Source organism: Leptidea sinapis, chromosome 41 (assembly GCF_905404315.1).
Source record: "Leptidea sinapis chromosome 41, ilLepSina1.1, whole genome shotgun sequence".
Lineage (NCBI taxonomy): Eukaryota > Metazoa > Arthropoda > Insecta > Lepidoptera > Pieridae > Leptidea > Leptidea sinapis.
In genome coordinates, this window is record NC_066305.1 from 5,246,172 (window position 1) to 5,273,520 (window position 27,349).

General features: G+C 34.2%; 1 protein-coding gene across 1 annotated transcript in view; it reads left to right on the forward strand.

Annotated features, from left to right (window-relative positions):
• The window catches only part of LOC126976585 (TBC1 domain family member 14-like), a 42,796-nt gene extending 15,447 nt beyond the window's left edge, over positions 1-27,349 (forward strand). Inside the window, exons 2-7 of the mRNA XM_050824980.1 lie at positions 11,365-11,613; positions 19,121-19,327; positions 19,970-20,522; positions 20,663-20,791; positions 21,059-21,251; positions 22,952-27,349. Coding sequence (XP_050680937.1) covers positions 11,365-11,613; positions 19,121-19,327; positions 19,970-20,522; positions 20,663-20,791; positions 21,059-21,251; positions 22,952-23,163 — 1,543 coding nt within the window. The 3' untranslated portion in view covers positions 23,164-27,349. The remainder of the gene's footprint in view (positions 1-11,364; positions 11,614-19,120; positions 19,328-19,969; positions 20,523-20,662; positions 20,792-21,058; positions 21,252-22,951) is intronic.

The window sequence follows — 27,349 nt, forward strand, 5'->3', positions numbered from 1 at the left end:
TGCGCCGGTTGTCGATTGCTACATGGGTATATCCCTAAGACGATGTCAAGGCATTAGCAAATTTGAAGTTATGCAGATTTACGTGACTGGTTGGTGAATCGCTGTTACACTTACATTGTGTTAAAATTTTGGTTAATAGACCGCGGAAACAGATGATGTGTGGAGTGGAGTAATAAGATACGTTGTTTTAAGTTACCTACGTTCAAATATGTTGAAGGACTTTTTTTTATTAAATGTGAGCGGATACGGTCACACTCTTTTTTTAACTTACCTCGCTCCAATACCCTTCTGCGAAAGAATATTTCATTAATGTATTATGTAGTTCAAATGACGCTAAAATATATTTAAAAACGCAAGCATAATTTTTGGGGAACCACCTAGAGGAGCATTTATTTTTCATGACGTGTTTTTCCTATCATTGTGCGTTCTGTATAGTAAGTGTGTTAATATAGTATACATTCCAATCATTAAATAGTATTAGTTTTTTTTTACTTTTGACCCATTTTGAGGATCGTTATTCCGGAAGAACGGAATAAAAAAAAAGAGGTAGTGGAAGTTACTCATCGGGTGCTGTAACATGCTATGGGAAATTTTATATCAATCATCTCAAAAAGTTGTAACTGAGAGAATGTGGGTAGGAATAAATTAACACCCACATTGTATGAAGCGACAAGTAACATTTCCTTGTTACGAGAATGAGAACACGCTGTTTATTTGTCGTTGGTTACTGTTTTTATGTCAATCTCAATTAATTTTCACCCCACAAATCAACGCCTGATAATTATTAATACAAATATACGAATATAAAAAATTGTAAGTAGTAATGTTGTTTAGTCTAAAATATTGTAACGAATAAAATAAAGCTAGAATATAAAAATAGCGAATTATGACTCTTTCCTCATCATCCTCATCTCAGCCGGAAGACGTCCACTGTTGGACAAAGGCCCCCCTCAAGGGTCGACATGACGACGGTCCTGTGCTGCCCTCGTCCAACCTTCTCCGGCGATCTTCACCAGAACGTTGGTCCATCTTGTGGGGGGTCATTTCTTCACTTGGGGAGTAAGCTAGTGAATGCGTGACGAGAGCGTTACGCGAACGGCATAACATTTCTAGATTATTTCGAAATTTCATTTCGTTCTTGAATAATTTCATAGATTAATATTTTGTTCTATTTCAGTCGTGTGGTCTAAAGCACACTCTTTTTTTAAATTTGTGTATTGTTTCATTATTAAATGTATAATAATTGACAAAAAAAAATGCAATATAAACCATTTACATTAATTTCATATGATTTGTAATCTCTTACAGTTTTATATTACAAATGCATAATTTTTAGAAACATTTTTCACATTTGCTTTTGAACAATGTATGCTTTGCTGATAAATGATACAGGTTTATCCGTTTATTCTTTTACGAATAAACGCTTCCCTTGTCCCCACTGAAAACAAACATTAACTTAAAATTTGTCTCCATTACTCGGACATAAATATTTATTGCAATGACTGTTCCAACGAATGGCCTATTTTAAAATTTTGGTATAACGGAACAGCAACTTGGTGCGTATAATAATTTTGAATAATGATTGTTATTTAAATTATTGTTAATTGTTTAAGAAATATTTTTATGTGAAATCTTAGATTAAGGATTGGTCTCCGCTGCGCTCCAACTAGATACCGCAGGCGCGCCTACCTAATACTACGCCCAAGTGAGCGTACTCGAGCCAGTCTCGAACAATGTGTGATGTTGACGTGCCACATGTACTGTTAAACTTTGTTCATAATTGAAACTAAAATGCAGGGTTGAGTAATAAAACTTTGTAAAAATAGTACTACAAGAAATCAGTAAGTATTTTATATTTTATTTAATTTCAATGTAAAATATATTACAAAATTTCAAAAGATGCCATTGAGTGTCAAGATGCCTCGCACACAAGCATCAAAAAGTTGCTGTAATAAAAAAGCTATTGTTCTTAGGTAGTGCGGTATCTAGTTTGAGCGCAGCGGAGACCAATCCTTAATCAAAGTACAAATTGACGTCGGCCGTGTCAATACAGATTATTTCAGCTACTCTGCTTGTATGGACGAAACGATGTTAATACTACATGTGCATACAAAGGTGCTCTTTAAACTAAAACATGAGCTCGGAATGCTGTTATTTATTATTCAGAATATGTGGTTATGAGCGTGCGTTTGTTTTGTTACTTCATTATCTCGCACAGAAATATTTCACGCTTGGTTTGTTCTCATTGTAATCAATTTAATACTCGGGCCAAGAATATGTTGGTTTTTTTGTTTTATTTTTTGTACTTACTTTTTTGAATTTTTGATTGTGTTACAAACCGTAGCTCATCCACGAGCATTGGCCAGTACATAATTGAGAGATATTTTGAACGGATATATAGACCTACTTATTTCGATTTCTATGATGCCGCTTAACATTCGATATACTTACTTATTCCACCTTCGCTCGACACGCCACAAGTTAGGATATCATCCTCACCATCTGGATGTGTGGCGGTCCTTCACAGTGCGGTTTTCAAGGAGCTTTCTTCCTCGTACTACAAAGCTGTGGAATGAGCTTCCTTGTGCAGTGTTTCCGGGACGATACGACATGGGTACCTTCAAAAAAAGCGCGTACACCTTCCTTAAAGGCCGGCAACGCTCTTGTGATTCCTCTGGTGTTGCAAGAGAATGTGGGCGGCGGTGATCACTTAAAACCAGGTGATCCGTACGCTCGTATGTCCTCCTATTCCATAAAAAAAAAATATACTTACTAGCGTATATAGATAAACGTAGCGTGGGAGAGAAAAGAGCATCTCTAACGAAGATACAGGAAGATAGAAAAGAAAAGCGTATCTATAGATACTGTAACCGATTTTTATTGACAAGTCGTAAACAGGCAACCACGCATGGAATTAGCTCCTAAGCATTTTGAATATTAAACTACTTTACCACTAACTCACGCACGCTGTGAGGCTGCGCTATTGGGCTGTCAGGTATTCTATACGCTATTATTTTCTAAGACTATGGTTGTCAAGGTCAAATGATTTTGAATCTTCACTATTAATATTTCTTTTAAATAACTGAACTGTACCATATGTTCGGAAAAAGTAGTGTTCGTGAGAAGAACACACATGAAACTCAACGGCCACTCCTTTCCATCATTAGAGTATTTTACAATGGTTGTAATATACAAAGCAAATAAATTTGTAAGGTGCTGCATCGAATATATGAATCGTGTTCAAAGTTAAAAGCATTTTAAATATCAAATACCTATTTCATAAAAGTAATAAAAAATAAATTGTAAAAATATAAATTATCCTATATTGGATGAATCAACCTTAAGAGCTTGAATTTATTTGTAACGATTGTTTGTAAACATGATGATGGTCGTGATTAGTGTCATAATTTGTAATCGCATCCTACAAATACATTTGCTCTGTGCTTCCTTTCATTTTAATGGAAATTAATCTATACTATAATATTATAAAGCTGCAGTGTTTGTTTGTTTGTTTGAACGCGCTAATCTCTGGTACTACTGGTCCGATTTGAATGATTCTTTCAGTGTTGAGTAGTCCATTTATCGATGTTTTTTTTTTCAAAATTAGGGATCCGTAATAAAATTGCTATTTTGTAACACAAGGTGTAAAATCGAAAACCTATTATTGCGTGCGCTGCAAAAACTATTGACAATAGAACAAAATGATGTACAGGCTATAATATAGGCAATATTTTATTACTTATAAAACTATCGCGTGAATTATACTTTATATGGCAAAACAACGTTTGCCGGGTCAGCTAGTGTGTATATAAACGCTTTAATGGAAAGTAAATTAGTCTCACTGAAATTTTGAGGGGAATTCCTCTAACGCTACTTTTATCACACAAATGTAGGTATATATACCAAACTCCCTGGTACAATAGAGCGTGTATTTTCACCAAGGCTTTTGACCTTCATATCATTTTTCATTTGTTATAAGAATTCATGAGTGGTTGAATTCACTTTTCAGTTACCAACGTGGGAACTGAACTATTACAATACTAAAAAGTCCATGACGTAAACCACAATCGTGTTGAAGTAAGCGCAAATAATAGCCTAAACACATGGTCGGAATTAGTACGGCCGGGCATCGAAAGGTCCGGTGGGCGCGTCACACCAATTAGTCCGCCGTCGTACTCGGTACGGTCCGAACTGTCATAATAATAAGTTTGTGCGATGGACAATGCGACATACCATCGAATATGGTCCGGTACCGGAGCGCGTCCGATGGCTCGGCCGAGCCAAATCCGATCATGTGTTAAGGCTATAAGATACTGCGAGAAATGTACAATCATAGCGCCAATTAGCGTTAAATTTATATTTGACGTCACGTGGCCACTACAGTATCAATAGTCAACACTGGCCTCGTGTGGCATTCAACACTTGAAGGCTATGAATGTGTGACGGCAACAATCATTAGCACTTTATCTCATAAAAAATAACGTTTATACTTTAAATATACAGTATAGCATTTATATTTCAATGTGTTTGTAGGTGTTACTTAATGATGCTACATTTTTAATAAAGATTATTATTTCAAGCCCTTTCCTTATTTATTGGATGAATGTTATGTTTTATTCTACTGTTGTTTTTTTTTTGAATAATTTGGCTAAGAGGAGCCAGAATAACTTCGAGGGTCTAGGATGACCTACAACTTACACGGTTTGGTTGCACGTTACGATTTAGTAATTTGAAGTCCTGACAAAAAGCCTGACATTTCGATAGAAGTCCGGACTTTTTAATTGATCTCGTTTAGATTTTGATACTCGTAAAGACTTATCTATACTAATATTTTAAAAAGGATAGATTTGATTGTTTGTTAGTTTGCATTGGATTGGCTCCGAAACTACTGAACCGATTAGAGCAATTCTTTCACTGTTAGGAAGCTACACTATCCCTGGGTAACATAGGCTATATTTTATTTTCAAAAAAATGGGGATCCTTACTAAAAATCCAATAATGTAACACAAGGTGTAAAAAAATCACCTAAAATATTATTTACATCGCGTGCGCTTCGAAAAGTATTGATAGAATAAAATAATGTACTACGACTTTGCAGACCACGTCTTTATTACAAAAAGTGTGGCAACATATTATCTGTTATAAGTGTTCTTTTGTTTTTAAGATTTTAATTGAAATGTCGCTACTACGTGCTCATTTCTGTGTGTACGCGGCCGAAGTCGCGGGGTAGGAGCTAGTTTATAATTAAATTTAAAATACGGAATAGTTAGAGAGCCCGACAAAATCCGGATTAGAGTCTAAAAATCGGGAAATATCCGGATCAATCCGGACGGATTGTAATCCTAGTAGCACGTTAATAATCGATGTCATGGTGAAGGCAGTTTATGGTGCATATGGACATCACTGACATAATCGGAATTGAAGCAAAACAAACATTTATTTACATGTATACATCAGATTAGATTCAATCAAAATTCCAAGCAGTTACTGACCAAACTGTTTCAAAATAAAAATTTGTTTTGTTTTGATACGCCAGACAATAACAGTGGCGTTGTATTTAGACCACCACTACTCGAACAACAGATGATAATATCGCGAAAGTAAATAAGCAACGTGTGAGATCTTGGCAATGGTCCAGTTCAAGCCAAGGTATTCTCGATTCAAGTTTCAATGGAATATTGATGAGACTCACCCGAGAATGAAATGCGAACATATCTTCAACTGTTTATTGCGGTTTTAAATACGTATATATTCGAATTCAAATATTTTTATTCGAAATTGGGTATTGAAAGTCAAAAACTACCACCCATTCAAAAAAGTATGCCTCAGAAGTCAGAACTGAGAAGAACGGGCGCAACAAACTCAGCGGGCTTCTTTTTTTGTTCATAAAAATATGGTTACAACGTAAATATCGTACAATATATTAATATAATATAATATTCAATATTTAATAGCCTGATGGCGGTCACTCCATTCCCAATCTGTGGTATCATTAAGAAAGTCATTTATGTTATAGTAGCTTTTCCACAAAAACGATTTTTAACAATTCTTTTGAATTTCGTATTTTGTTTTCAACATTTTCTGGGATCTTGTTGTAAAAGCATAGACAAGTATATACGTACATAGTTTAATATTAATAATGTAAGGATATACGTAAAGTATACTTAGTCAAAATATACATGATATTGTTTTTAAAATATTCGAGTTGAGTTTAAACATAGGTATCTATAACAAAATTTTGTATGTTACAGAAATTAGAATTTATTTCGTAGTAATGGACAAGTTGTACGCGAATATTATGGATATAAAACGTGTGAACTGTAGTTATTTAGTGGCGACTTGAGAGGTCGCATTGCGACTTGCGAGTACGCGTACCAAGCACCGCCCGGCACCGGCGCACGCGCATGCTTTTTGTTACGTGCTCGGAGTTGCTTATGCAAGGCTGTTTATGTGAACTGTTATTTACGATCAGACTAAACTTGTTTCAAACTCGTTCTAGACACAATGTTGGGATGATTTATGTAGGTAGTTATTTTAATGTTTTGATTTTATATGAAAGAAGAACATGATATATCTATGTTTGGAAAACACAAATTTAATAATAGGTGAATATCAGTAATTTTTAGTTGACGGTGTTGAAATATTCACAAATATAATGTGTAATAATAATTTTTACTTGCCAATTAAACGTCTGTTACATCTTTGTTTAAAATTAGGAATCTCGCATAACGGGGTTTAGGGAAAATAAAGTGCCACAGAAATGAAAATTAAACAGTGTTGTGAATTTCTGAATATTTTAGAATGGATAGGGAATCATTTCGCACGAATTGCTTTATTTAAATATAGAAGAAATACAATCTTTTATCGGCACTAATGAATCCAGTCTACATACCTTTAATCCACGAATGAAAAATAAACAAAAATAATTAAAACTATACATACATGGGGATTATAAAATCCCCATGAAATTCGATAGTAATCTCTCAACCAGATGACTTTTTCTTAATCTCCGAGTATGGTGAAAACGTTTTTAAGTTAGGGATACTTTTAAGGGACTCTTAGCCTAAGGGTACACTGGCTAAGTGATCTATCTTCCGGGGCTTGTTTATAAAACCGCACTTTGAAATAGGTAGGTAGGTATTTACATATTATGAACCTCTATTAGGCTAACTTTACGGCTGATTGTAATTTTAGTTCAAAAACATCTTTGGTGTCTTTGTAAAGGTTCATGCTCCGAACTCCATTAAGGCATCACACAGTTCCAACTCAGACACCACTCTCGCCTATGGGTGTGCAGCGTTCATTCATAGTGCGGTTTTCCAGGTATTTTCATCCATCATCAACTTTTTCATCGAGAGATTCTGGCGGACGTCACATACCCTATAGTGACCCGTGTACGCACACGGGTACACTCATTTACTCTCATCTTCATACGTTAATTATTGTTTGATGGGAAGAAGTGATAAGACGAGCAAGACGTTCACGTTATACACGCCCTGCCCTTGCCGCTTAGGATTCTAGAAACAACCAAAACTCTTGAGTGGCATTGCTATTGTATATCGTCGTCTCCTTGACACATGATAATGGGGGCACATTAGCCTAGTAATTAACGGTGTCCAGTAAAAGCCGAAATAAAAATAGTGCCTACACGCTTGGCGGTAAAGGCCTCTCACATAGACTGCAACTGTCATCCCATTGTCAGTCATAACAGTGAAGTAACCTTAATGAAACTGTAATTCAAACAACTTATCTATATATATAAAAATGAATTGCTGTTCGTTAGTCTCGCTAAAACTCGAGAACGGCTGCACCGATTTGGCTAATTTTGATCTTGAATTATTCGTGGAAGTCCAGAGAAAGTTTAAAAGGTGAATAAATAGGAAAAAGCTTGCTAAATTAAATAAAAACAACAAATTTGTTTTTCCTTTGATGTGTCCATACATAATTTCTATGAGAGAATTTATTGACGCACGGTTTGACAGTTCTGCTGTGAAACAGTTTCCTTACGACAGCAGGCTGCATATTTTACGAAGTAATTTTTGATGTTATGATTATTGACAAATTCATATAAAAACATTATTTTATTTATTATATACAGAACAACGTCTGTCGGGTCAGCAAGTCTTCAATATATTTGTCAACATATAAATCGTCGCGTGTAAGCGAGAGAAGTAGTTATTTTCTAACGAATAGAAATTGCATCTGCAATGGTGGTGCTGCTAATAAGATAGAAGTTGATAAAAGCATGCAGACTGCAGTTTAATATTGGATAATATGTTTTGCATGTTGATAATGAAGGTTCTTGTGAGTCTTAATACGTAATACTTGTAATTGGCGTGTTTTGCACGACGTTAGCATTTAGCGAATTAATTATGCGCAGTAAATTTGATCGTAAAGTCTTTGGAAGATTTAACAAACTACAATGATGCTGTTGTAAGATATTTGGAAATTTTCAAATTTTGTCTGGTTAAACTTAAATGGCCATAAGTTTTAAATTTTTTTATGACGATTAATATTACATGTATTTATATATATATATATATATATATATATATTAAAAACGTTTTTTGTTTGTTTTTGGACGATTAGCTCGGAAACGGCGATTTTAAGGCGTTTTGGTTATATAATATTGTAGCAAGCACCGCGTAAATTGTTAGCATTTGTTTCATTCGAATCCCGTCACTAGCGAAACAGTTGCGTTAATTGAAATAATATGCTGAAATAAACGTGGTCAGTCGCGGAACCTGACTTGACTTTCAATAAAATTGATCAAAATACTACTAAAATCACATAAATCACAATTCACAAATAAAATTTGAAAACAGAACTCACGATGAACAGGGCATACAAGATTTTATGACGATACGTCACTCGAACGGTTAGCTCAGTTGGAAGAGCACTCGTAAAAACGCGAGAGGACGTGGATTCGAGTCCCGCATTATTCATTATGATTTGTTTTCAAATTTTATTTGTGTTTTAATCCCAGAAGTTAGGGTTATCACCTTAAAAACATAACAGATTGTTAAGAATCACATAAATAGTTTCACAATTGGTGGTGAATAGCATGCACAATAAAGAAAAACAGACGAAAACCTCCCCTTTTTATGTCCCGGCTCAAAAATAATGTAATGACAATTCTAATATGCACGTAGGTAAACACTTGTTATTCATTGTCAGAATGTGGGTAGTAATTAATGCAATAATTGAATTATATTGTTATGCCAGGTGCGTTTGAATGTCCCTGTTGGTCGATACGTATTAAATTATCATTTGTTACTTTCACCAGTGTGCAGGCTTCACTTGTAATTGTTGGAGAAAGTGAATTTTGAGGTTATGATGATTGACGATATAATGAACAACTTTACTATATTGTGCACTAGATTTCTACTGAAACACTGGGCAAGTACCTACTGTAAGATAGCTTTTTATTAAGTTCGTAATATTAACTCGATATCATAATACATAAACAAGATAACACTGGACGTGTTTCGAAATAGGTGATGAGAAAGAAATTCAATAAAAAAATTATTTAAATTTTTAATCTAGAACTTTGGTAACTCGACGTTGTACCTATATTTAATTAACTTGTTAATTAACCATTTAAAATTGGCGGTAATTTGTAGAGTGAGTGTAGCGCGTCGTTTATTATGAATTTCCTAAAAAGTTACGATAAACTTAGATTATGCTTCATGACGAAGCCTATCACTTGCCGCTTTTTGGAGCTGGTACAATAAATTGGTAAAAATACCATCATGACCCCCAGAGAAGTGCTCCATCGGCGCCAGCTTATGATAACATAATTACTGTGCTGCGCATAACTGAGGCTGATAAGTGAGTGTAGGCCACTCAATTACCAATTCTGGTACTGAAAATCTCACTTGGGCATTTAAGCTTTGGATATAAAAAAATCACGGAAGACTAACAAAGCGCTCGCGTAAACCTACCAAAGTAATATAGAGGTGCGTCGAATGCCGTATTTGATATCTTCACAGGTGATGAAAGTTTTGTACGAATCCGTAACTAAAGAATCTTCATAGTAGGTGTTTCCTTTTGAGTGAAATAAACGAGTGTAAAAGGTAAATTACAATATTTATTTACCCTTTACAGAGAGTTCTTTTATGAAAGTACTTAAATAATTCATCGTGTTATACTATCTTGTACGGAACCCTTCGTGTGGGAGTCAAACTACAAACTTGACAGGTTTTTTTTAAAGAAGTCATAGATATTGATAACCGCTGTCAAACAAAAGAACCTATAAGGAAGGGCCTATAAGCTAGCAATGCAAATGCAATGGAATTTACTGATAAGCTATTGAATACTAATCAGTAATTTCCGTGTGTTATTATTAGCTTTACCGTTTACCCGTTACATGTTACACCAATAACGTAGGTAACATTATCAAACAATAAAATTCCATTATGACGCATTTGCTTGTTTGAACAAAACGAACCGAGGTTATATTGTATTAATTGGATTTATTTCGGTGCTACTATTCTTTTAGCGTCATTAGTCAAAGGACAGATTGAAAACAGACAGGAAAAAAGCGAGGTGAAGTTAAAATATTTAATCAAAGGGTGTCAATCATCATACTCAGGCTAACATTAGACTATCATATAAATATGATCATAGTTATATGGAGAACCTATGACGATGACGTTGATAATAACAACATATTGTCTATGATCTGATATTATGTCTAATGTGTAATTGTTCTATGATATATTGATTTTTTTTTTATGGAATAGGAGGACAAACGAGCGTACGGGTCACCTGTTGTTAAGTGATCACCGCCGCCCACAATCTCTTGCAACACCAGAGGAATCACAGGAGCGTTTCGCTTTTTTTGATGGTACCCATGTCGTATCGTCCCGGAAACACCGCACAAGGAAGCTCATTCCACAGCTTTGATTGATATGAGATATTGGATCCTGTTTGACAGCTAGTGTACAATTATGATCATATGTCTTCCCTCAAAAATGGCGTATTCAAAATTGAAAAATTTCGATTGGAATATCGAAAATACGAAGTTATTGATTAATTGTAGATGTTTATAGCAACGCAAAACGCGACTAAATCGGTATCCATCTTGAATAAACATGATGTATGAATGACAGTAAGCATAATATGTTAAAATGAAGAACAGCATTATTTACTAACAATCCTAGAATTTGACAGATATCAAATCACATTTCTATGAGAAATATTGGATAGTCTAATATTAGCCTTTAGGCACCGGCAATTTAATCCAAAATACGCGTCATTCCCAAACACCGTAAATATATGGCACCGAGTATTATATAAATAAGTAAAGCTAGTATTTGTAAATGGATAAAATGAATTTTTATGTTAGTTTATTTGTTTCAGAGGAGTGTTCCCTTGGAAGAGCAACTCGTCAGCGAAAAGTCAAGAATCTGGCTCGTCAGGAAGTTGGCGGTTGTTCGGTAGCAAATCTAGCGGCAACCTGGCGAAGGGTACAGATGTTCAGAAGGCCCTGACGCCTGCCTCGTCGGCAGCCAACACTCCACACCACCACAAGAGACAGGGTAGTTCCGCCAGTGAGAAGCAGTTTGAAGACTTGGTTGCGAGTTCCATTGCGCTCATTCAGCACGACAGGTATACCTATAATAAAACAGTTTTCTTTTTAATTATAATCTTCAATTTCAAAGAATGTTAGGCTTAGCTTCGTGAGACGCAGCTCGTGAAATAAAAACATCATTACCTTAAATATCCTGTCAGCCAACGCCTGAGAATGTATCGTTTATAGTCACTTATATTATACTAGCTGACCCAGCAAACGTTGTATTGCCGATATTAAAATCGCGATACAAAAGTAACTGTTGATCGTAGATGGGTGAAAATTTGAAGTACGTATTTTTTAAATCTTAAAATTAATCAAACAAATTTAAAAAAAAATGTCAAAAAAAAATCGTTTGGACCACCCTTAACATTTAGGGGGATGAAAAATATATGTTGTCCGATTCTCAGACCTATATTGGGTAGGTCTGAGAATCGGACAAACTTTCATAAGAATCGGTCAAGCCGTTTCGGAGGAGTTCAAAGTTTAACATCATGACACGAGAAATTTATAGATTAGATTAACCTTTACCACACAAACGTTTAACAATTAATATTGTGTGTTAAGTGATCACCGCCGCCCACTTTCTCTTGCAATACCAGAGGAATCACAGGAGCGTTGCCGGCCTTTAAGAAGATGTATGCGCTTTTTTTTTAAAGGTATGTCATGTCGTATCGTCGCGGAAACACCGCACAAGAAAGCTCATTCCACAGCTTGACGTGACTGGTACGTGGAAGAAAGCTCCTTGAAAACCGCATCGAGGAGAAATCTCATAAAATGTTTATTCCTGAATAGTTCATTAGGACCTATTAAATTTATATAAATATCGGTTGCATTGCAGCATATTATATACCATAGAACATAATACTGTAAATGTAACTAGACTAAGCGTCCGATTTCAATGTTCTATCGATTATTAGAAACCAGAGGCGTTCAATTGACTTAGGTTCTAAGTTAGACAAGTCTAATTAAGGCAAATGAACTAAACCTATTTAACGATCTCTTATTGTAATATATAATCAATAGTAAAAGCTAGGAATACAGTTCCCGTCTTGTAAGTCCTCTCCGTTTATTAAAATACTCGCATCAACATTTTAACATTAGGTGCAGTACGTTTTATATATATTTACTTTTTTATTCTAATTAACATAAAGGTCAGATCAGTCAGATAACAAAAGATGGAAATCAGAGAAGTCAACGCTTATTTTCACGATCTTTCAAATTTATATATAATTTCTCTCTTAGTATCATCAGCCACCGATCCACCAATATATAAAGCAAATCGATTTTTTTAAATATATGTCAAGGCTCGAATTCGTAGATCGTTTATGCTCGTGCGCACGTTCTCATATACAAATATTGTCAAGTGTGGAGCCAGGAGTAGAGAACCAAAAGTAAGTTAGCGTGAAAGAAATGATCCTACAGGAAGAAGCAAGTGAAAATGTGTAATATCTGCCTATCCCTCTGGGACTTGGGACAGGCAAAATTATATGTGTGTGGAAAAGTACGTATGGAAAGCCAAAAAGAAGAATACTGAAAGAATGAGGTACAACCAATACAGCTAAATGGATATGCACGTTTCATAACCGGTTATTAATAAGCAGAAGTTCAAAGTGGCGAATGATAAAAACCCATTTGTAACTTGCTTTTATTTTATTGCGGGAAGTGGAAAAGTATTACGGCATTGAATGCCACAATCTCAATGGTAAACTTATCAACAGTTTAACTTTCAAAATATTTCCATTCACGCAATAACAAATAATGGAAACCGCAACTTCATGGTTCAGGGTGATCATTTCACCGCTCACCCTCAAGTATGTCTTCTGGTGTTGGGAAAGTGAAAAGGCATTCTTACTCGTCCAGAATTTATAGCGGTACCTAGTGATTTCCTGCGCTACCAACACCTTAACATTTAAAATGACAAGTGTAGCTTAGGTCCGTATTTCAAAAGGTGTGTTTTTTTTCTGTCACGCACAGTTATTAAGACAGCGATTTGATCACATATTACGAATTGAGCATTTGAGCCTCTTAACCATCAGATGAAAGTCTTCTTCGTTCATCGCTACTTATAATAAATAATATATAAACTAAACAACATTTTAGCTCGTGAATTAGTTCATAATTTTTGTATTTTTCAATCGCGGCATCTTATCGGGGCAGAATGAATTATTAACATTCGTGGAGCGTTCAACTCTAAATTCCAGGTTCAATAGCCTGCATCATGTATTTCGAACAATAGCTCTGACTGCTGAGGGGTCATATTAAATGGATTGTATTTCATATTTTAATGCCACGAACAAAGCATCGTTTTTTACTTCAATGGGCGCGTCTGGGATATACTTGGAAGTTTGAGTGGGCTTTGAATTTTTTTAGCGTCGAATATTTTACCTAGTGTGGGGATAACTTCAGGTTCACATATGTTAATCTAAATAAAACCTGTTTTGTACTTATTTATTTTAATCTCAGCAATTAATTTAATATAATTCCTTTCGAAATGAGTATTGGCTTGGCTTTAATTTAGTATGCCTTTAATCTGTGTAGCCATGAATATATGGATTAACTCACTACTTCCGGGAGATTTAGTGACTGTTTGTTCTAGAGTTTTCTTAAGCGAATCAATATCGGTGTGTTGTATAATTTGTAGTCCAGTGGATTCAGATCTGGGCTAGACGAGAGCCAGTCTTCAAGTTCGGAACGTTAACTTCAAGTCAAGTTTGGGTAGTTCGTGCCTTGTTACAGGTGCATAGTGAGGTCTTGCTTAAAAAATCTGAGGTACAATAATTTTATTTAGCATATTGCAAAGAGGTTTCACAACAAAATGTAAGACAGTCTTTTGCAAGTCTTTTAGGTCCTTTTTCACAAAAGTGTAGCTTTGTGACTCCTTGATAACACAGGATGATGACCACTTATACTGTTTCCGACCACTTATTAGCTTAGATAGCTTCTTTGATGCTATAAGGGTCCACTTTGTAAATTTGCTCCTTGTAATTGTTCTTCCATTGTAAAAATTTGTTCATCAGCCAAAATAATATTTCTGTACTTTATTTCTCCGACCACTTGGAAAGCTTCTTTGAAGCTGTGTCCACTTTGTTATTTTGCGTCTTGTATTGTTCTTCAATTGTGAAAAATTCATCACTAACCAAAAGGATATTTCTGTACTCCCGCGTTCATCCGCTAAGATTTTTCTATCCTAGCGGAAATCTTTATTTCTCTCGATAAATATTATTGTTTCTCTATAGAATTTATCAGCATTAACAGTATTTTACTTTTACAAGTAACGATCTATTATGGTCTTCCAAAAAAGATGTATTGGTATACTTATTGATAATATGATATACGAGCATACGACTGATACCTAGCTTTTAATGTGTCTTGTAAATTACCGACGGCTCCATATTCACATTGTTCAAGGCAATCACTGCAGTTCTGTTTCCTTTGACACACCACACTATTATTTTTGTTCAATATTAATCTGGCAATACATGTAAAATTGCGGGAAAAGGGAATTTTGTGACGTAATAAACGCGTTCCAATTTTGAAAATAATAAGAACTAACTCTATACGGTGTAAACAGTGTAAACTAGTTATATGACTTGTAGGTAGATAAAACTTTAGATAGCACTAGATCTGACATGGACAAAATTTTAGGCAAAACGCAAAGGACAACTTATGTTGTTTCTAACAATAACTATTTAAACTTATTTAGCTACTATGTGTGTAGTTTAAAATTTAATACGGTCATAATCTCTATAAGGTCCAGTAATGCTGTTTAAAAGAAGTAAATGGTTTGCGTTGCGTAAATAAATTTCTGGTTTGTAATAAATTTTACAAAACATGAGGTAGCTATGTGGCATGTAAGTCTGCGCCTACGAGTAACCTGTTCATCAGTTCATCGCGGTTCACTTCGTGATTGCAGGTTTCAGGTCTGGAGCTCGCTCCACGACCCCAATTCGACGTTCCACTTAATGTGTCCGCTATTCATGCTTATTCATTTGTGCCAAATCGATCATCGTTATGACAAGTATTATAACTCTAGATTTAATGATGTAGATATGTTTTCGTGTTCCTCTAAAACTTACAAACTCAGAATAAAACAAATCCTGGCACAAACAGAGTAAGTTAGAAATCACGTAATTTCATCTAAATTGTAACAATGTCTACCATGCATTATGTTAGATTTATTTATCAACTGGTTGTCTGCAACTAAGTGTAATGTAAGTGTAAATTTAAATATCAAGTGTACTTAGTGAAACTGTTTAAGGAGACATCCTTGTGTCCATATTTCTATTTTTACTTTATCTACTTTATGTTTAAGGATGTATCTGTATTTGTTTCCAAATAAATAAATAAATAAATATTTAGAACATTATGTTTGTGGTTTGTTTGGGTAATAATAGCTTTTTCTATAATGCTTGAGTTCATGAGCGATTTAAAGCTGAAATATTATTGGGAGAAGTTTTTAAAGTCGGTTTATTTTTATTGTCTTACAGTTTAGTTCCCGTCGATTAGGCACTGTAGGGGTCTACACTATTAATCAAACTGTCTTACTTTTCTGATTATTCACCAAGAATGTTTTAAACAACTGGAGTAAATGCGGCAATGTATAGATACAGCAGTCGAAGCTGATTATGATGTAATTTTTAGCATGTTCCGTATTTCGGCTTTGTTTTTATACGACGCGATTTGTCTATCCTCCTTATTCATAATAGTCTGCAAACTTAAAGCATTGCTAATTCTCACGCTGTCTTCTTCTATTGACCTAAGTCTGAATGAGAAAAAACTCCTAAGCGGCTGTTTAAAGTTAGCGGACCATTATGAATAAGGGGGTATATGTATAGAACGTCATTGGCTACGATACCTATATGATGCCTAAATATCGTATGGTCCGTCACGTTAGTTATCATGATAGTAGAAAATAAATATTTGCGACAAGCTCTTCAATTTTCTTCAAGTGGCTACTCGAGTAGCCACTTTCCGCAATCGATTTCGCGGCGCATCATTCATTCATCAATCTAGTAAGTTTGTTGAGAATAATGATTTTCATATATGAGCCTGAAGACGTCCACTGCTGGACAAAAGCCACCGCTAAAGATCTTAACGATGTTTGGTCCTGCGGTGCCCTCACCCAATGTATTCTAGCGATCTTGACCAGATTATCAGTCCATCCCGTGGGGGGCCTACCAACACTGCGTCTTCCGGTACGTGGTTGCCATTCGAAGACTTTACTGCCCTAATAGCCATCTGCCACTTCAGTTTCGCAATCATTTGGGCTATGTCGGTGACTTTGGTTGTCCTGTGTATTTCCTTATTTCTGATTCGATCTTACAGGGAAACTCCGAGCCGAGCTTTCTCATCAGGCCTGTAGACAAAGATAATAAAGATTTAATAACTCAAAAAATAGACGGGTTTATGAAATATATAAGCGTGGACCGCGACGTCAGCAGACAGTCGTCAGTCTGCAAACAATAATTCTGATTGTTGATTGGTAAAGTGTGCGCTTAGAGTTGATGTCACTATGACACCACTTAGAAGATGGCAACATGTCCTTCTTTCAACTTGCGGGAATTATAGAATTAGCTCTTGTGATTAAGTTGGTGTTACAAGAGGTCATGGGCCGTGGTGATTACACACCATGGGGTGACCCGTATGTATGCTCCTGTTCTACAATAAAATTGAATACTTAATAGATACGTACGATAAAGAGCGACGTTCAATCAATTAATCTCACGATGTTATTGGTGCTCATGAAGACTCATGTTCGTCCGGATCGCGTGATACTGCAAGTGGCACAAGGATCGTGTTACGACTGTATCGCTTCGGAAATACTGTGTTTGAGGACCTTTGTTTTCTTGCTGTATTCATTTTTATATCACTAGATATTGAAATTAATTACGTTTTACTTTTTACTAGTGACGTTGAAAAAAACAATCCTCTTGAACTGATCGCAGGATCACTCACGGGTGTTCTTGTTCGCTTGTTAATCGCAGGGTTATGTAGTCTTTTGGGAGTATTTTCGCACATTTATTTATAAGTTACATTATTTTCTATGTACAGCAATTGAGATAGCCCTAAAGACTTTTTCTGTATTCCTTGGTCGAAAGTATGTATATTTTCAACATTAATATGAGTCGAAAGTCGAAAATCCGTCACTAGCTTCGCTCGTGTCGCAAATGTGGGGCATGTGTGGATTTTTTCAATGAAATTTACATATATACTACAAATAGTATGCCCCACACAGGCAGTAGTTTGAAATTCCCAAACAGACCGAAGCGAAGCCGAGGGCATAATGTCGTGCAGTGCAGGAACCTCGTATTTTCTGCCCGCATGGTGTAATATATTATTAAATTTAAAACAACACTGTATACAGCAATGAGGAAAGATTTAGTGTATATGTGTGATTGTAATTAATACTTGCATTAGTTACAAGAAAATATTAAATTGCAATAATATAAATAATTCTTGACACTGCTAGATTATTTTAGAACTGATCTGTGTTTTCAAACTAAAAATTATTGTAGAGAAACCGACTCGCTTGCAGCTGTCCAGAAACTGGAATGTAGTTTATATTGCGAGGCGGCCGTTAATTTAACGATGGGTTGTCGGATGGAGTGCATTCCTCACCAACGTTATAATTTCCGTTCCAGTTATAAATTTAATTGATTCAATGATTTGTGTTCGTGTCATGTTGTTTTCTTTTACGTAGTTTTACAAAACTCTGTTTACGGCCGTGATATTTTTATATATCTATACTACATCTGCTTGGAAAGTGGAAAGTTAATGTGACAAATTTGGCGAAATTGCGTCAGTCTATTTGTGCAAATATATATAATAATAATAATAAAGGCCTTTTATTTCCTTAACTGACATAATATAAAAATAAAATAAAATAAATTTATATAATATTAAAAATGTTAAGAATTAAACAAATTATTTAATAATATTAAACTCAAATTAATCAAAATTGTCATGTATAATCATTATTCTATTATTAGCAAATAGTTTAACCACAGGAAATTCATTAATTGGTATCATACAAAATATACTCGTTTTGTGCTAATTGCTTCGTACTAAATAAACTAATTGATATAATTATGTACGCATTGGTTATTGCTAATATTACCACACGCCCTAATAGTTTTCTAATTACGAAAGTACTGGGTATTAACAAATATTTGCACGGCCTCCTTCATTTTTGAAATAAGATAATATAAATGTACAAGGATATTTTGTAATGAAATTTAAAATTTCCGAGTTCCGTACCTCAACAGAACAAACTCTAAACACTTATACGATCTGTCAAGATAATTTATCCTAGAATCACGTTCAGCTATCAATTTGAAACGTTGTTTTACATCTACTCTTCATCTTTGTACGTACCACCTAATCTTTCGTGTCTGACTTTGACTTATTTTTCTATAATAGGTATATTTCTTCTTTTAACGGACTTGCTATTTCATCAGTTACGAACCCTCGATTAGTAAAGTCTAGTCTCGCGTTATAACTAGTTGACTCTAACTTATCAATTTTTTTTTATTGTAATTTCAGACCTTCGAATTTACCGGCGAAATGTACAGAGGAGGCGCTACGTCACAAGGCTGAGCATGCTCGGCTGGTTGAGGAGGCTAGGAGAAGAGTGGAGAGAGAGGCGGCGGCAAGACATGCAAGGCTGCAAGAGTCTTTGAGGATGGAGGAAAGACTCACGCGGCACGCAAAGGAGTGGACGCAGAATATACTGCCTGATTGGAATAACATGTTAGTATTCTTCTCAGTAGTTGATGGTTAACGATTCGATCGTAGCGGCACGATCATATGGGAAGAGATTAGTACAAAAAAAAGACAAGAAATAAAAGTTCCTTTCGGCACTTCGCCATTTCTAGTACTATCTTCGGCAATAACATTGCAAGTTTGAGGCATTCACCATATTATTAATATGCAGAAGAAACTTTTGTGGCAGATTAACCTGAATTTAGGCAATGCCACGTTAAAGGTTTATCAAGCTTTGAGTATGTGTTTTCTTACTTTAACGGTAGTTAGTAATTGGTGCTCAGTTTGAATAGTGGTTTGTTTTCTTATTATAACTGAAAAAAATATACATGCTGTTAGACTATAAACGGCAAACGCTGATAAAATTGCTTAAATTATTATTTTTCTACTTCAGAGCGATTTGTAAAAGAACTTGAGAATTTTTTGTTGCTGTTGCGCGCTTAGCCACAACCTCCATATTATAATGTTTTGGTAATTAAATATTGTTCATTTACTTTGTAGGTGGTATTTTGCAAATTATAAAACTTAGTTTATTAAAATAATCAAATTTTCAATTTCCGATTGGAAAACATTGAGGAAAAACAATATGAGATTTGATTTATTTTTATTTTTAGTTGGACTATTTTACAGGAAGAACGCGAAACGAACATTGGATTTATGGTGGTGTGGGTTACCACCGTCAATAAGAGGGAGAGTTTGGCAGCTCGCTATCGACAATAAACTTAAAATAACTCACGAAATGTACCAAGATCTGGTCGCAAAAGCTAAACAAAAACTTCACGAAGCGAAGATCAGAAGAAATCGGCTCAAAGTCAATAATACGTGTGGTTGTGATAAAATTGCAACGAATACTGAAGAGGTAAACGATAGATTATCGGGGAGTACTGAGAAATTATCTGCGAATGAAAAAGACGAAAAACCAAGACTAAGTATTCCCAGAAACTTTAGTGAACAGAACCTTAAAAGTGCTAATATAGATGCATCTACAAAGAAGTGTTGCTCGAAATCGAATCCTAATTTGTTGGAGTACAGTGACGAATGCTCTATGGAGCTGATACAGTTGGATATCGCGCGGACATTCCCACATTTGTGTATATTTCAACCGGGTGGTCCATACTTTGATGTCTTGCACGAACTGCTGGCTGCGTATGTTTGTTATCGGCCAGATATTGGTTATATACAGGTAATTTTTATATATCTATACATTGTATACACGCGACTTTTTGGCTAAATATTTGGGAATCTTACTTAGACTTTACTTAGACTCTACTTACGTAGCTAGGAAAGGTTTAATTAATTCAACAAAGTTTTTTTATCTTCCAGGGCATGTCATTTATTGCCGCCGTGTTGATATTAAACATGGATGCACCACAAGCGTTTGTTTGCTTCGCCAATCTACTTGATGGACCCGTATTGCGTGCGGCCTTTACTAGGGATGGTGCTATGATGCAGGTTAGTGGCAATTTTTTTCTGCAACAGGAGGGCATACGCCCGTCACATTTTGACGGCCACCATATACAATAACAATAGTTATAACGCGAATAAAACACTTGAACACAATCTCACTGTCTACAGTTTTTCTATAAATTTGTTAATTTCATCTACATGCACCTAAAGTATCGCTGATCTAAGGACGAGGAATACTAACCTTTCGTGAAACAAAATACGTGTATATTTTTTTTGCTATCTGTACCTGTGGACGTTGACGTCATTTCGCAGCGTCTGTGGAGCGCGTACGAGCGGCTCGTGCAGCACAACCTGCCGGCGCTCAGCCAGCTGGTGGCTCCGGAGCTGTACCTGCTGGAGTGGCTGTACACGGCCTTCGCCAAGGCCATGCCGCTGGACGCCGCCTGCCGCGTCTGGGACATGTTCCTCCGGGACGGCGACACGTTTCTCTTCAGCACCGCGCTAGGTATGTAAAACATATGATCGCGTTCAGTCCAGCGCTGGTCAGTATCGTCGGTCGAACTCGTTGGTCCGTTGACGCGCTATGGCGATTAATTATGGGAATAGTTTTACACAAATATTAACACTTCAGAATTATTACAATTATTTTACCTTAAAAGCTTATCTATCAGAAAAATCAATTTTCATCCATAATTTCAACGACTGTCTTACGAATTTTCGATCAGGCCACGTGCCCTGACGCGAGTTTAACATTTTATACCCATCCCAAGAAAAGTGCTCAACGCCGCTAAAGAAGTTTTCACTTCAAAAATTTGTGTTTTGGCAACATAAAAAAATTTAACAAAAAAACAACCGACTTCAAAAGAATATTCCAAAACAATAGATATAATATCCACTAAAAAGTATAAAAATAATTGCGTATTTTTATACAATCTAATTAATTAATCTAATTCTAGTTACGATTATTGTAATTTTTGGAATTATCAAAATAGGTTCACCCAGTCGAAAGTTTTGGGTTTTGGGATGAACTCCTCCTTTATTGAAGCCGCTTATAAATTCTCTTTTAATTAACGAGATATATAATAAATATCTCTTACAGTTAACGAGATATATAATAAATATCTCTTACAGTTAACGAGATATATAATAAATATCTCTTATAATTAACAAAATATATAATAAGTATCTCTTACAATTAAGGAGATATATAATAAATTTCTCTTACAATAAATTTCTCTTACAATAAATTTATTAATTGAGTAAACATGATATTCTCTCCGTCTTTGAATTCGTAATCGTTTTCGTAAGTATTACCCAAATATTAAGAGGTTAACAACATTCATTCATCTTTCTTCGCAACATGTTCAAATAAGTTTGCTGTCAGCTGTGCACTAAACGCGACAGTGTCAGCGCGTCCGGATACCGGATACGCATGTTTGTCAATCAATCAATCAATCAAATTATTTATTTGCGTAAAAAACATGGTATGTTACGATGGCACAATCTTAAAGTTTCACATGTTTCGCCAGGTTTAACTAGGCATGCAAATTAATTTAACACAGTAAATGGTATAAGTTATTAAACACATAATGATGAAATATATCTGCATCAGGGGTAATAAAATTTTAACTAACATAATAATAAAAAAATAAACATAAAAAATACAGACTAACATAATAATAAAATAATTAATAAATATCGCTTAATTAATTGTTACACAGTTCCACATTTCATGTCATAACATTACTTGCATTCAGAAATTCATTAGGCGTATAAAATAATCGCTCACTCAACCAGTGTTTAAGTTTTTTCTTAAAAAGTCTTTTATTTAATATTTTTAAATTAATGGGCAGTTTATTGTATACTCTTACACTTTTAACAAACTTAAAACAGTTCATAGATATAAAGACAAGCAAGTGGTAATAGTCCAAGTTTTCCAAACAAAGGTCTACAAGACTCATCAGGTGGCACGTTACAAATAGCTCTCACACATTTTTTTTGCGATATAAAAAGTTACCCCACAAGAGTAGTCCGTAACGTAAAACAGATTCAACGTAAGCGTGATAAGCTAATAATGTTGTTTGTAAACTTTTGTTATTTGCCGAAGAGCTTAAACAAATTTGTTAATCTTGCTGTCACAATGACATCCTTGTTCAATAACATTAAAATCTATGCATTTACAATATTTAGTTTTAATAATTACAGGTATTCTTCACTTATATCAAAACGAGTTAAGAGACATGGACTTCATAGCAGCGGCCCAGTTCCTCACAAAGTTACCGGAAGACCTTGACTCAGAGGCTTTGTTCAAGAGCATCTCCTCAGTCACCATGACCCTGGATGGCATGTCGTTTGAGGAGTTGGTCTCCTGCTGCACTTTGGAGACTACCCTGGATGATGAAGTGGATCGATTATGATGGAACGCTTTCTGGAAAACCATTGAGGGTTTTATCATGGCTAATTTATAGCATTTTTGGTACTTTCAAAGAGCTGATGAAGTAACACTAACTATAAAATAATACAAACAAATGACGAGCTATTATTATTGTACTTTGTATGTTTCAAACGAAATTCGACCGACGTCGTCGTAAACTTAGATCTTTGATGTTGTATCTAATGTCATTCTTATGCATATCACGTAGATAATACAGTCGAATATTGCGTGTACCTGGTTTTCTTTAGATGTATGATTTAATCTCAATATAATATTATTGTGTAAATATTAATTAGTGATGGACTCATTATTATAAATTTCATATATTTTTATATTAATGTTCTTTGGATTTTTGCCCCATTGATCTAAGAATTAGATAAGTTCTTTTACATATTGTAAAGTATTAAAGACCGCTATATTCTAAATTTCATGCACTCTTTGTTTTTATATTTTCCTAGTCCAATACACTATATCTACTATAGTAGTATCCATGTTTTAACTATATTGTTAATGTGGCGCGGTATGATCTCCGGGTCTATGACGAGGAACTATTTTTCTCCAGTAACTAATTTATTAATATCTGATAGGATCCTGAACCACAGCTGTCAAATGTAAATGCCCATATTTTTAAGATTCAGTCTCATTTGACCTCAAAGACTTATAAAATAGACACCTAAATCGCTTTGACATACAAAATTGACCACTTGTCTCTATCTATGGCCCATATTCGAGTAAATAAATGTTTTAATACATAGTACAAAAATTTTGAGACGATGCGGGATACAACGGGACGGGATAGAGTGACAAAATACACTTATTTGATCAAGGAATAAGAATTGAGACACTTCCTGGAATACGGACTTAGACTTACTGTACTTTCGGACCTAAACGAACCTGACTATTGCATTATATATTGACTACCATATATGACATTGTTCAGACAAAATCGACTATCGTTGACTTAGCAAAATAAATCAAGTATATTCGAATTCAATATTTAATTTTGTACAGATCCGATGTTTGATTACACTTAAATAAAAATGCTGAAATTTTGAATGTATATGGCCCTATTTATTATATTATTTGTTTCTGTCAATTATTAAGTAATATTGCGTGTTAAATATATGTACATATATAATATTATCTTACAACGAGTATGTAGCAGAACTGGTCTTTTAAATAGTTAATGCATTCTCGAAGATTACTTCGATATTATATTATATATGCAGGTAGCTCAACGATATTGAGTTAAAGTTTAAAAATATATACAGAAAATGATAGCGGTATTTAAATCGTGCGCTCTGAAAATGTTATTACTGCTAAGTAGCTAGCGCTAGCTTTTATTCATTGGGTGGACTTTTACAATTAGTAATATTGTTGTTATATTAAAATATATAGTTTTGTTTGTGATTAATTATTATTATATTGCAACTGTTTCAGTGTTAATTTAATTTTTCGAATGAAATATTTTATATGAAAATCAAATTTTTAAAATGAAATTCGTCTCTTGATGATTTCAAAATTGAAAAATCATATTTGTATTATCGTGAAAATGTTTATAGGTAAGTATATTATTTATCTCAGATATTTGTTCGCGTATATTTATATGTTTAGCTATAATTTAAAACCATCATAATGTTGTTATATAAAACGGCTTTAAATATTCTTGCCACGTATAAATTTAACCAATGTTATCAAAATTATTAAAGTAATATTTATCGTGTAATAAATTTTAACTTTCATATTGTGTGATGACAACAAAAATAACTGAATTATATGAATACAGCGTTATTTTTTTATAAACAAAAAATAGTCCTCAACTATGTGTATGAAGTAAACATAAAGCCAACAGATATTTACGGAAATATTTTAAATCGGGTAATTGTTTAAAAACAGGTTCCAAAGATTCTAAATTGTCGAGGTGCTAAAATTTCTACGAAAGACACCCTGAGATCTGAATTAACTTGCTTTTGTATCAGCTACTTTGCTATGTGCCTTAAACACAAGTTCCATAGCCCGTGGACTACTACTATTTCTTGGAGTTTTTGGTCTCAGCTACTGGCGTAAAAAACTATGCTCTCAATATTATCTGTCATTTAAATAAATCAATTTAAAGTTACTTCAAGTTTAAAATTACTTTTCTCTGTCATGTAATTATGTAGTGACAAAGGTAAAGACAGCCAGTTTTAAATTTGGAATAATTTTACTTCGCGTTTATTAGTAACACAGTATGTGTATTATCGATTGTAAACCAAGTAAAGTATTTGGTAAATTACTTTTTACTTATGTGTCTAGAGAGACTATGACAGCTGTAAAAAAGTCGAAAAAAATTGAGTTTAGAACTAATATCTATGTTAAGCAATTCATGCACACTGATACAAAGTGACATACAAATCGCGAGTGTACGTACAAATCGCGAGACGTAGCTTGTCACGCAGACTAATGTAATATTTCTGGCCTGTTTTTATCAGAGACTGTATCTAGATGTATAAATTATCTAAGTATTTTATAACGTTAAAAATTCTAGCTTCCGATTCATCAATGAAATAGTTATTTATGCAACTATTGTGTTATAAGGGGTATTAAAAAACGAATGTGGGTTTATCGCTCGAGGCGAAGCCGAGTATAATAAAAGACTTTATCTACACCCATAATATGAATCCTCTATGAAAGATTCTCAAACAGTTAACTTACTGCTAAGATTAAACATAGCAGTCCTAGTAACCATTACATCATCTAAACGAGTGTTGTAATGTTGTACTGAATTTCATTACAACACTCGTTTGGATGATGTAATGGTTATTAAGACATTGGGTGTTTTAATGTTGGCAATAAGCTAACTGTTTTAGAATATTTAGTAGAAGATTTAATGCATGGATGTAGATAAAAGTGTTTAACAACATTATGTATAACAATTATTTCGATTTTGTTTTGTCATACCGGCAAATGAAGCGTCTTCAACAGCCATTTAACAATATAAATTAGATTTTTCTATTTATTTGGGTTTCTTATTTTTCTTATTTGTATTCGAATTAAGAATATACTATGTTTTTTTCTGTTGCAAAGAATAAAGTCTATATTTATTGAAGGCTTGATTAATGAAATATACTCTCGAATACTCTAATAAGTTAAAATACCTACTCGATCAGCGGAACTATTGATTATTTGAACTCCCAACCCCATACATTTGAATCGATTATAAAATATTTTTATTAACTTTATTTTAATCATTATGAGAAAAAAGATAGCACTTACAAAAATTATTGCGTTAATAAGCGGTTACGTTAGGTAGATTAAGAATATGAATTTATATATTAATATCTTGAGATGTTCCTCAACGTCCATAAAGAATTTATTAAATCAATGTTATAGTATAAAGTTTAAAAAAAGTGTAAGTAATGGTTGGCGCACACTTAACCACAAGTCGCACTGATTAGAAATATTAATTTGCGCAGATATAACCTCGAAAAATAAGAAACAGGAATGGAAACTTATTATATACTTCAAAATCTTACTCAAGTATATTCCCGCTACAAAACTGTATTAAGATATGCTATTAGGTGAAAAACTGAAGGTCAAAGCGAAGTCAATACGCGTATGTTTTTAGGGATGATAGCGCACACGTTACGCACGTAGCGCAGAAATAATGAAGGTTACAATTTCTTATTGTATGTTTATCCCTAGCTTTTAGGCAGAGAAAAAAAAAGTTAAAGAATAACTTTTGTTGGAGTTAATATTTAGAAAAATATTATTAGAATGATTTTCTGCAATTTTAATGACAGTTTAACCGATTTGAGTGCGATTTTAGTGATTGATTCTTTCGATTTTGGTTTACATATTAAATTTTTGTCTAATCATGGTGGGCACAGTTTTAAATTCGTGAGAATAAGCTCCCACATAACTGTATGCATTACTTAAACGTATTTTTAATACTTATAATAAATGCATATTGTTGAGGGCACTTTGCTATTTGGTTGGTGTGCGTCGACCATTATTATCAATTCTAGTGTATATTATAATTTATGTATAATATTACAACAGTTGTGATTTGGACTGATATTATTAAATGTACGCCATCTAAAGTTTTAATTACATCGATATTTAAGCTTTGCATAGATTAAAGATAAAGTTCCAGTTTAATATTAATAAATATTGAATTTGATTGGAAA